Here is a 12734-nt window from a genome sequence, read left to right on the forward strand (position 1 = left end):
ATCAAACAGACTCCAACCTCTCCACAATGGCCAAGACCTGAGAGCTGTGTAAGGACATCAGGGATAAAATTGTAGACCTGCACAAGGCTGGGATGGGCTACGGGACAATAGGCAAGCAGCTTGGTGAGAAGGCAACAACTGTTGGTGCAATTATTAGAAAATGGAAGAAGTTCAAGATGATGGTCAATCACCCTCTGTCTGGGACTCCATGCAAGATCTCACCTCGTGGGGCATCAATGATCATGAGGAAGGTGAGGGATCAGCCCAGAACTACACGGCAGGACCTGGTCAATGACCTGAAGAGAGCTGGGACCACATTCTCAAAGAAAACCATTAGTAACACACTATGCCGTCATGGATTAAAATCCTGCAGCGCACGCAAGGTCCCCCTGCTCAAGCCAGCGCATGACCAGGCCCGTCTGAAGTTTGCCAATGACCATCTGGATGATCCAGAGGAGGAATGGGAGAAGGTCATGTGGTCTGATGAGACAAAAATATAGCTTTTTGGTCTAAACTCCACTCGCCGTGTTTGGAGGAAGAAGAAGGATTAGTACAACCCCAAGAACACCATCCCAACCGTGAAGCATGGAGGTGGAAACATCATTCTTTGGGGATGCTTTTCTGCAAAGGACGACTGCACCATATTGAGGGGAGGATGGATGGGGCCATGTATCGCGAGATCTTGGCCAACAACCTCCTTCCCTCAGTAAGAGCATTGAAGATGGGTCGTGGCTGGGTCTTCCAGCATGACAACGACCCGAAACACACAGCCAGGGCAACTAAGGAGTGGCTCCGTAAGAAGCATCTCAAGGTCCCCAAGCCAGTCTCCAGACCTGAACCCAATAGAAAATCTTTGGAGGGAGCTGAAAGTCCATATTGCCCAGCGACAGCCCCGAAACCGGAAGGATCTGGAGAAGGTCTGTATGGAGGAGTGGGCCAAAATCCCTGCTGCAGTGTGTGCAAACCTGGTCAAGAACTACAGGAAACGTATATCTCTGTAATTGCAAACAAAGGTGTCTGTACCAAATATTAAGTTCTGCTTTTCTGATGTATCAAATACTTATGTCATGCAATAAAATGCAAATGAATTACTTAAAAATCATACAATGTGATTTTCTGGATTTTTGTTTTAGATTTCATCTCTCACAGTTGAAGTGTACCTATGATAAAAATTACAGACCTCTACATGCTTTGTAAGTAGGAAAACCTGCAAAATCGGCAGTGTGTCAAATACTTGTTCTCCCCACTGTATATGCATGACAGATTCACCCGACTATAACATTTGAATGTTGTAAAGTGCTGCCCTACCCTGGCTGGACACTCAGGTGTAGCCATTGAATTACAAGAAAATAAAGCTTTTTAGATTTTGAACCTGTTTTAAAATGCTATAGGCCTATATGTTATTGTTGGGACTATCCTTTTTGATAAGGTATGAGACACATTGTTTAAAACTCTGCAACACAACACCTGTTCACTTTACTGTCATTCTGAAAATGATTCTCTGAATCAGCTTGTTGAAATAGGGCTCAAGTTCAATGTCTAATTTCACAGATAAATTGTTATTGAACAAACAGCACTGCCATAAATTCAAAGAACTAAAAGTGTTTTTTTGTCACACCATTTTTGACAAGTAAAATGTTATTAAAATGTTTAATTGCCATGACGGCCAAAGGACAGATCTCGTTTTAGGGAGTAAAACTCAAAAGACTATTTTATGAACTAGAGATTCTCACCAAGACAGATGAACTGAAGAGGTGTCCCTTTCCGGCCTCTAGGTCATCAGGCTGTTGATTATCCCACACACCTGTCACCACTGTAACGATGCGCCTCATGACACTCCCCTGGACTCCATCACCTCCTTGATTATCTTGCTGTGGCGAAATCATTCACCCTCTTAGCATTTTTCCTATTTTGTTGCCTTACGGCCTGGAATTAAGATTGATTTTTATTTTATTTTTATCATTTGATTTACCCAACATGCCTACCACTTTGAAGATGCAAGATATTTTTTCCTGTGAAACAAACAAGAAATAAGACCAAAAAAACAGAAAACTTGATCATACATAGCTATTCACCCCCCCAGAGTCAATACTTTGTAGAGCCACCTTTTGCAGCAATTACAGCTGCAAGTCTCTTGGGGTGTGTCTCTATAAGCTTGCCACATTTAGCCACCGGGATTGTTGCCCATTCTTCAAGGCAAAACTGCTCCAGCTTCTTCAAGTTGGATGGGTTCCGCTGGTGTACAGCAATCTTTAAGTCACACTACAGATTCTCAATTGGATTGAGGTCTGGGATTTGACTAGGCCATTCCAAGACATTTACATGTTTCCCCTTAAACCACTCTAGTGTTGCTTTAACAGTATGCTTAGAGTCATTGTCCTGCTGGAAGATGAACCTCCATCCCAGTCTGAAATCTCTGGAAAACTGAAACAGGTTTCCCTCAATAATTTCCCTGTATTTAGCACCATCCATCATTCCTTCAATTCTGACCAGTTTCTCAGTCCCTTCTTCCATATGTTTGGGGAGTCTCCCACATATATCTTGGCGAACACCAAACGTGATTGCTTATTTTTTTCTTTAAGCAATGGCTTTTTTCTGGCCACTCTTCTGTAAATCCCAGCTCTGTGGAGTGTACAGCTTAAAGTGGTCCTATGGACAGATACTCCAATCTCTGCTGTGTAGCTTTGCAGCTCTTTCAGGGTTATCTTTGGTCTCTTTGTTGCCTCTCTGATTAATGCCCTCCTTTCCGTGAGTTTTGGTGGGTGGCCCTCTCTTGGCAGGTTTGTTGCGGTGCCATATTCTTTCCATGTTTTAATAATGGATTTAATGATGGTCTGTGGGATGTTCAAAGTTTCTGATACTTCTTTATAACTCAACCCTGATCTGTACTTCTCCACAACTTGGTCCCTGACCTGTTTGGAGAGCTCCTTGGTCTTCATGGTGCCACTTGCTTTGTGGTGTTGAAGACTCTGGGGCCTTTCAGAACGGGTGTATATACAGTTGAAGTCGGAAGTTTACATACACTTGGAGTCATTAAAACTTGTTTTTCAACCACTCCACAAACTATAGTTTTGTCAAGTCGGTTAGGACATCTACTTTGACATCTCCTTTGTGAGGAGGCCTACAAACCTGACTCAGTTACTGTCAGGAATGGGCCAATTTTCACCCAACTTATTGTGGGAAGCTTGTGGAAGGCTGAAAACGTTTCACCCAAGTTAAACAATTTAACTTCTCTTTTATGGGGGCATAATTTTTTTTTTTTATCTTAATTCCGTAAGGCAACTTTAGAGTGTTTTCTATCCAAATCTACCAATTATATGCATATCCTAGCTTCTGGGCCTGAGTAGCAGGCAGTTTCATTTGGGCACACTTTTCATCCAAAATTCCGAATGCTGCCCCCTACCCGAGTGAAGTTAAATGGCAGGAATTGTGGAAAAACTGAGTTTAAATGTGTTTGGCTAAGTTGTATGTAAACTTCTAACTAACTTCTTGACTATATTTAACTAATTATGTGACTTCTGAAGGTAATTGGTTGCACCACTTTTCCATTGTTTATTATTTTGAATTTCACTTCACCAATTTGGACTATTTTGTGTATGTCCATTACATTAAATACAAATAAAAATCTATTTAAATTACAAGTTGTAATGCAACAAAATAGGAAAAATGCCAAGGGGGTGAATACTTTTGCAAGGCGCTGTATATCTGTCCCTCTCCTTGGTTTTTTCCCTTCCTGTTTTCAACCCTGTTTTCATGTTGGTGCGTTATTTGTGTTTTGTGTTTATTGTTTTGTTTGTTTATTTAAACACTGCACTTGCTTCCCAACTCTCATTACAAGAATACTATGTTATTAACTTAAGATTGTCACCAAGACAGGCATATAGACAAACGGTACAGTGGGCTATACATTGCACAAGAAGAGTAAAGACTATTTTAAGAGAGCGAAGATAATTAATGCAAATGTATGCTGCTAATGAACAATAACTAGCCAATTGATTACCTTTAAAAGGATCTTCTTTGAACTGCCGGATCGTTATATTGGATGGGATGGATTTGATTGTCAAATTGAAATCGTTCGTATGCTAATAATCTACACGCATTCAGCAAAACAAGCAATGGATTGATCCTCTCTGTTCTTTGAAAAAAATATTCTGCCGTGTGAAGACTACACAACAGACAGGATCGACAGACTGCAAATAAGTCGTTCTGTACCGAATATGATGCTTTTGAACGCCGCGGTCACATGGCGCTCATTGACGGGGTCCAAGGAATGATGGATACCCGGATCTTTCAGGGCCAGAAAACAAAATGGAGGAGCTCCTGATATACTTTCAGACAACATGGGAGAACGTCGGACCCGTTGGAAGAAATCCTTGTTAAGTCCAGTGCATTCGGAAAGTATTCAGACCCCTTTTCCACATGTTGTTACGTTACAGCCTAATTCTAAAAGTGATGACATTTTATTTTTTCCTCATCAATCTACACACAATACCCCATAATGACATCGAAATACCCCATAATGACATCACAATATCCCATAATGACATCACAATATCCCATAATGACATCACAATACCCCATAATGACATCACAATACCCCATAATGACAAAGCAAAAACTGATTTGGGGAATTTTTTACAAATGTATTAAAAATACCAAACTGAAATGTCACATTTACATAAGTATTCAGACCCTTTACTCAGTACTTTGTTGAAGCACCTTTGGCAGCGATTACAGCCTCGAGTCTTCTTGAGTATGACGCTACAAGCTTGGCACACCTGAGAGTGACTTGTCCCGAAGCCACTCTTGCGTTGTCTTGGCTGCAGCTATTTGATGAAGTCCTGATGCAGTCTCCTCTGAACAGTTGATGTTGAGATGTGTCTGTTACTTGAACTATGGGAATTATTTTTTGGGCTGCAGTCTGAGGTGCATTTCATTCTAATGAACGTATCCTCTGCAGCAGAGGTAACTCTGGGTCTTCCTTTCCTGTGGCGGTCCTCATGAGAGACAGTTTCATCATAGCGTTTGATGGTTTTTGCGACTGAACATGAAGAAACGTTCAAAGTTCTTGCATTTTTTTCCCCCACATTGACTGATCTTCATGTCTTAAAGTAACGATAGACCGTCGTTTCTCTTTGCTTATTTGAGCTGTTCTTGCCATAATATAGACTTGGTCTTTTACCAAATAGGGCTATCTTCTGTATACCACCCCTACCTTGTCACAACACAACCGATTGGCTCAAACAGATTAAGAAGGAAAGAAATTCCACAAATTAACAAGGCACACCTGTTAATGTAAATGCATTCCAGGTGACTACCTCATGAAATTAGTTTCAGAGAATGGCAATAGTGGGCAAAGCTGTCATCAAGGCAAAGGGTGGCTACTTTGAAGAATATAAAGTAATATACAATAAATGTCTATTTGTTTAACACTTTTTTAGTTACTACAGGATTCCATATGTGTTATGTCATAGTTGTGATGTCTTCACTATTATTCTACAATGTAGAAAATAGTGAAAATAAAGACAAACCCTGGAATGAGTAGGTGTGTCCAAACTTCTGGCTGGTACCGTATACTGGAGCCAGGAAGGACCAGGGGAAGGGTCAGGGGTTAAAGGTCAGACATAGGATCTGGGAACCCTACTCGGTCAGATGTTGAATTAATGTGTACTTACTTTAATGACTAAACATGTTGAGTGATTCTTCTTGAAAACATTCATTCCTCTTGTCAGGACTGAGCCTGGTGGAGAGTTACCCTTACGAACCCGAAGAGAGGGGCTTCGACTACGTACGCCTGGCCTCCATCGCTGCAGGTGAGTCTGGTAGCAGTATAGATGACCTGACTGTGTCTGCCCTGGGAGTAGGTAGAAGGGGGTAGGTAGAAGGGCAGAAGGTGTCTGGGGGGTAGGTAGAGGGGGTTAGGTAGAGGGGCAGAACATGTGTCTGGGAGGTAGGTAGAGGGGCATAACATGTGTCTGGGGGGTAGGTAGAGGGGGTAGGTAGAGGGGCAGAACATGTGTCTGGGGGGTAGGTAGAGGGGGTTAGGTAGAGGGGCAGAACATGTGTCTGGGAGGTAGGTAGAGGGGCATAACATGTGTCTGGGGGGTAGGTAGAGGGGGTAGGTAGAGGGGCAGAACATGTGTCTGGGGGGTAGGTAGAGGGGGTAGGTAGAGGGGGTAGGTAGAGGGGCAGAACATGTGTCTGGGGGGTAGGTAGAGGGGGTAGGTAGAGGGGCAGAACATGTGTCTGGGGGGTAGGTAGAGGGGGTAGGTAGAGGGGCAGAACATGTGTCTGGGGGGTAGGTAGAGGGGGTAGGTAGAGGGGTTAGGTAGAGGGGCAGAACATGTGTCTGGGGTTAGGTAGAGGGGTTAGGTAGAGGGGCAGAACATGTGTCTGGGGGGTAGGTAGAGGGGGTAGGTAGAGGGCGTAGGTAGAGTGGCATAACATGTGTCTGGGGGGTAGGTAGAGGGGGTTAGGTAGAGGGGCAGAACATGTGTTTTGGGAGGCAGCTGGAGATTGGCAGGGGGAGTCATGGGGAACAGCAGAAGGGAATGAACTATGGGAGAACAGCAGAAGGAAATGAACTATGGGGGAACAGCAGAAGGAAATGAACTATGGGGAACAGCAGAAGGAAATGAACTATGGGGGAACAGCAGAAGGAAATGAACTATGGGGAACAGCAGAAGGGAATGAACTATGGGGGAACAGCAGAAGGAAATTGACTATGGGGGAACAGCAGAAGGAAATTAACTATGGGGGAACAGCAGAAGGGAATGAACTATGGGGGAACAGCAGAAGGAAATTGACTATGGGGGAACAGCAGAAGGAAATTGACTATGGGGGAACAGCAGAAGGAAATTGACTATGGGGGAACAGCAGAAGGGAATTGACTATGGGGGAACAGCAGAAGGAAATTGACTATGGGGGAACAGCAGAAGGAAATGAACTATGGGGAACAGCAGAAGGAAATGAACTATGGGGAACAGCAGAAGGGAATGAACTATGGGGGAACAGCAGAAGGAAATTGACTATGGGGGAACAGCAGAAGGAAATTGACTATGGGGGAACAGCAGAAGGAAATTGACTATGGGGGAACAGCAGAAGGAAATTGACTATGGGGGAACAGCAGAAGGGAATTGACTATGGGGGAACAGCAGAAGGAAATTGACTATGGGGGAACAGCAGAAGGAAATGAACTATGGGGAACAGCAGAAGGAAATGAACTATGGGGGAACAGCAGAAGGAAATGAACTATGGGGAACAGCAGAAGGAAATGAACTATGGGGGAACAGCAGAAGGGAATGAACTATGGGGGAACAGCAGAAGGAAATTGACTATGGGGGAACAGCAGAAGGAAATTGACTATGGGGGAACAGCAGAAGGAGATTGACTATGGGGGAACAGCAGAAGGAAATTGACTATGGGGGAACAGCAGAAGGAAATTGACTATGGGGGAACAGCAGAAGGAAATTGACTATGGGGGAACAGCAGAAGGGAATTGACTATGGGGGAACAGCAGAAGGAAATTGACTATGGGGGAACAGCAGAAGGAAATTGACTATGGGGGAACAGCAGAAGGGAATTGACTATGGGGGAACAGCAGAAGGAAATGAACTATGGGGGAACAGCAGAAGGAAATTGACTATGGGGGAACAGCAGAAGGAGATTGACTATGGGGGAACAGCAGAAGGAAATTGACTATGGGGGAACAGCAGAAGGGAATTGACTATGGGGGAACAGCAGAAGGAAATTGACTATGGGGGAACAGCAGAAGGAAATTGACTATGGGGGAACAGCAGAAGGGAATTGACTATGGGGGAACAGCAGAAGGAAATTGACTATGGGGGAACAGTAGAAGGAAATTGACTATGGGTGAACAGCAGAAGGAAATTGACTATGGGGGAACAGCAGAAGGAAATTGACTATGGGGGAACAGCAGAAGGAAATTAACTATGGGGAACAGCAGAAGGAAATTGACTATGGGGGAACAGCAGAAGGAAATGAACTATGGGGAACAGCAGAAGGAAATTGACTACTAAACTGTTTTTTAATGATAGCAGCCATTCTACCTTTTATATTCATACCCTGTCCTTACTATATATCTACCTTTTATATTCATACCCTGTCCTTACTATCTATATCTACCCTTTATTATCATACCCTGTCCTTACTGTCTATATACACAACTTTTATATTCATACCCTGTCCTTACTATATATCTACCTTTTATATTCATACCCTGTCCTTACTATCTATATCTACCCTTTATTCTCATACCCTGTCCTTACTGTCTATATACACACCTTTTATATTCATACCCTGTCCTTACTATCTATATCTACCTTTTATATTCATACCCTGTCCTTACTATCTATATCTACCTTTTATATTCATACCCTGTCCTTACTGTCTATATCTACCTTTTATATTCATACCCTGTCCTTACTGTCTATATACACACCTTTTATATTCATACCCTGTCCTTACTGTCTATATCTACGTTTTATATTCATACCCTGTCCTTACTGTCTATATCTACCTTTTATATTCATACCCTGTCCTTACTATCTATATCTACCTTTTATATTCATACCCTGTCCTTACTGTCTATATCTACCTTTTATATTCATACCCTGTCCTTACTGTCTATATCTACGTTTTATATTCATACCCTGTCCTTACTGTCTATATCTACCTTTTATATTCATACCCTGTCCTTACTGTCTATATCTACCTTTATATTCATACCCTGTCCTTACTGTCTATATATACACCTTTTATATTCATACCCTGTCCTTACTGTCTATATCTACCTTTATATTCATACCCTGTCCTTACTATCTATATCTACCTTCATATTCATACCCTGTCCTTACTGTCTATATACACACCACCATATACATGGTGTCCGGCCCACTCTGAAATACTGTCTTCTCTCAGAAAACGCCTTAATAACTGTAGTTTCTCAAGGTCCTCTCAGGTTAACAAAAATTATTTATTCTGCTTTTCTGTTCATAGTGTGTGTCTAGAGCATAAAGCACAGCTCTACATGAACTATAATATGACACGATGAGGACATGTAGTTCATAGTACCAACATAGTACCAACATCATAGTACCAACATTACCTCATCCAATGGCATATATCAATTGTCAACTCTAGCTACACCCATCTCAAATACACCCCCTCTTCTCCCCACTCCTGGACAAGCTCACTGAGGGGAGTGACTTGTGCACAGACATTGTGGAGTCAAGTAATTGGTTCCCCCTTAATCATCCCTTCACATGGTTTAACAGATACATTCACATATGAAGACAATGTTCCATTCTGTCCTCCTCCCCTTCTGATATTCTGCATAGCACCAGGGACATGTAAAAGACAAGCCTGACCTCTCCCCTCTCTGGGCCCCAAGTGACTGAGCCCTAGCTGAGAAGGGAAAAGTGCAACTGCCAACAGTATAGTCCAAAAGGAGACATTCTAATGACAAGTATCTCACATCAGCATATTATTTAAATAAAACATCTTATTTATCTATGTTACCTAACTAATTCTGATTCAGCTACGACATTCCCCTCTCAATGGACTCTGTCCCTTCTGGAGAATCAGAACAGTAACTTTACACCTTACTAACAGTAGTTGCAGAGTATACGAATTTAAAAAAAATACATAATCAATATTTAAAAGAAAATAAAGAATCAAATCCCTTCAATGTCAAGTACCTTAGCTTATATGTAAGCTTTCTCCCTTCTGAAACTAAGTTTACAACCTTTATTCTACAAGACAGACTTGCACATGTTTAATCACACAGAATAATCCATTGTTGAGAAAAATACAAATAAAAAACAGAACATAGAAATGCTCCCTAAGTTACAGGAGAACCAGTGTCTAAACACAGGCCTCATCACAACATATAGGACAGTCATCCCTCTAAGTCCTCATGCTCAGTATTGGAGTCCTCGTCATCAGAGATGTAGTCAGGAATAGAGAATAGGTCAGGGAAATCATTCATATTCCAAATCATAATTAAAAACCCAACTAATTATCCAACCAAAATTTAGAATGACAATGTTCAGTGATTCAAATTGGTCTTATCACTCAAAGTAAAAAAAACTCACATATTTCAAAGAGAATAACAACACATTCTATTGAAACTATTCTTTCAAATTGGCTTATACTCCCCATCACACTGTTAACTCCATCACAGAGCCACAGGATCAGGAAGTTAGACCTATATCCCCTCGGGAATAGAACAGAAGAAACACAATACACTCCTTCACATATCACTCAAGGTGTATATAAACTTCAATCCAAAACCTCAAAGAACTGAATCCTCCCCATTTTTAAACACATATCTCTCAGTATGAGAGTAATGTATAAAACTACTACTGGTACAAAAGATAAAACACAATTTCAAAAAACCTAATCAAATTAAAATCACTACTCTGAAAAACTTCAAAGAAAAATGATTTAACCCATATGGTCATAGGAAAATAGACTTAAAACCAGCCTACCCTTAGTTAATATGGCTAAGAACTATATTTTTCAATTACACAAATTACCTTGAAATCAGTATTACAAATGACCATAAATGTATTATCCAAATGGCTTTCCAATGAGGATGATCAAGCCACAACGGAAAGTCATGAGAGAGGGCATAGGTCATACAAAACCCTTCAAAATAAGTGTTTTTTACTATATTAGACAAATTACAAAAATAGTCAAACATTTCCTTCATGTTCTATCCCAGGTTCCCAGAACATTCCTTCATCAAAAGAATTCACGTGTTTAATTAAAGAAAAGAAAAACTCCAATTCCATGTGCGTGTGTGCCCCTTTAAGATACCGTGGCACTAAAACAAAGGAAACACTCACCAAACCCAAAGGAGATTTTAAAACAAATCAAACATAGTATTTTAAAAACACCAAAAGGAGACATTCTAATGACAAGTATCTCACATAAGCATACCATGTAAATAAAACAGCATATTTATCTATGTTACCTAACTAATTCTGAGTCAGCTACGACAGGGGGCAGGCATGGTTGTGTAGGAGGGGACAGACATGGTGGTATGTCTGTGTAGGAGGGGACAGACATGGTGGCATGTCTCCTGAGCTGTTTTTGCTGGCTCTTTGTGCTCCTCTCCTCATCTCCTCCGCTCTGGCAGAGCTGCTGCCAGGTGGAATGGTTGGCAGCAGCATCCTCCTGGTCTGTGGGTTTGATTTGCTCTTCTCCAGCAGCATCCTCCTGGTCTGTGGGTTTGATTTGCTCTTCTCCAGCAGCATCCTCCTGGTCTGTGGGTTTGATTTGCTCTACTCCAGCAGCATCCTCCTGGTCTGTGGGTTTGATTTGCTCTACTCCAGCAGCATCCTCCTGGTCTGTGGGTTTGATGTTGCTCTACTCCAGCAGCATCCTCCTGGTCTGTGGGTTTGATGTTGCTCTACTCCAGCAGCATCCTCCTGGTCTGTGGGTTTGATGTTGCTCTACTCCAGCAGCATCCTCCTGGTCTGTGGGTTTGATGTTGCTCTACTCCAGCAGCATCCTCCTGGTCTGTGGGTTTGATGTTGCTCTACTCCAGCAGCATCCTCCTGGTCTGTGGGTTTGATGTTGCTCTACTCCAGCAGCATCCTCCTGGTCTGTGGGTTTGATGTTGCTCTACTCCAGCAGCATCCTCCTGGTCTGTGGGTTTGATGTTGCTCTACTCCAGCAGCATCCTCCTGGTCTGTGGGTTTGATGTTGCTCTACTCCAGCAGCATCCTCCTGGTCTGTGGGTTTGATGTTGCTCTACTCCAGCAGCATCCTCCTGGTCTGTGGGTTTGATGTTGCTCTACTCCAGCAGCATCCTCCTGGTCTGTGGGTTTGATGTTGCTCTACTCCAGCAGCATCCTCCTGGTCTGTGGGTTTGATGTTGCTCTACTCCAGCAGCACCCTCCTGGTCTGTGGGTTTGATGTTGCTCTACTCCAGCAGCATCCTCCTGGTCTGTGGGTTTGATGTTGCTCTACTCCAGCAGCATCCTCCTGGTCTGTGGGTTTGATGTTGCTCTACTCCAGCAGCATCCTCCTGGTCTGTGGGTTTGATGTTGCTCTACTCCAGCAGCATCCTCCTGGTCTGTGGGTTTGATGTTGCTCTACTCCAGCAGCATCCTCCTGGTCTGTGGGTTTGATGTTGCTCTACTCCAGCAGCATCCTCCTGGTCTGTGGGTTTGATGTTGCTCTACTCCAGCAGCATCCTCCTGGTCTGTGGGTTTGATGTTGCTCTACTCCAGCAGCATCCTCCTGGTCTGTGGGTTTGATGTTGCTCTACTCCAGCAGCACCCTCCTGGTCTGTGGGTTTGATGTTGCTCTACTCCAGCAGCATCCTCCTGGTCTGTGGGTTTGATGTTGCTCTACTCCAGCAGCATCCTCCTGGTCTGTGGGTTTGATGTTGCTCTACTCCAGCAGCATCCTCCTGGTCTGTGGGTTTGATGTTGCTCTACTCCAGCAGCATCCTCCTGGTCTGTGGGTTTGATGTTGCTCTACTCCAGCAGCATCCTCCTGGTCTGTGGGTTTGATGTTGCTCTACTCCAGCAGCATCCTCCTGGTCTGTGGGTTTGATGTTGCTCTACTCCAGCAGCATCCTCCTGGTCTGTGGGTTTGATGTTGCTCTACTCCAGCAGCATCCTCCTGGTCTGTGGGTTTGATGTTGCTCTACTCCAGCAGCATCCTCCTGGTCTGTGGGTTTGATGTTGCTCTACTCC

The 12734-nt window shown here is 43.1% G+C and overlaps 1 protein-coding gene across 1 annotated transcript in view; it reads left to right on the forward strand.

Moving 5' to 3' along the window:
* Window positions 1-12734, forward strand: part of gfra4a (GDNF family receptor alpha 4a) — a 432301-nt gene that overhangs the window by 303059 nt on the left and 116508 nt on the right. Inside the window, exon 3 of the mRNA XM_071382381.1 lies at window positions 5733-5813. Within this exon, the coding sequence (XP_071238482.1) occupies window positions 5733-5813 (81 nt within the window). The remainder of the gene's footprint in view (window positions 1-5732; window positions 5814-12734) is intronic.

Source organism: Salvelinus alpinus, chromosome 34 (genome assembly GCF_045679555.1).
Source record: "Salvelinus alpinus chromosome 34, SLU_Salpinus.1, whole genome shotgun sequence".
NCBI lineage: Eukaryota > Metazoa > Chordata > Actinopteri > Salmoniformes > Salmonidae > Salvelinus > Salvelinus alpinus.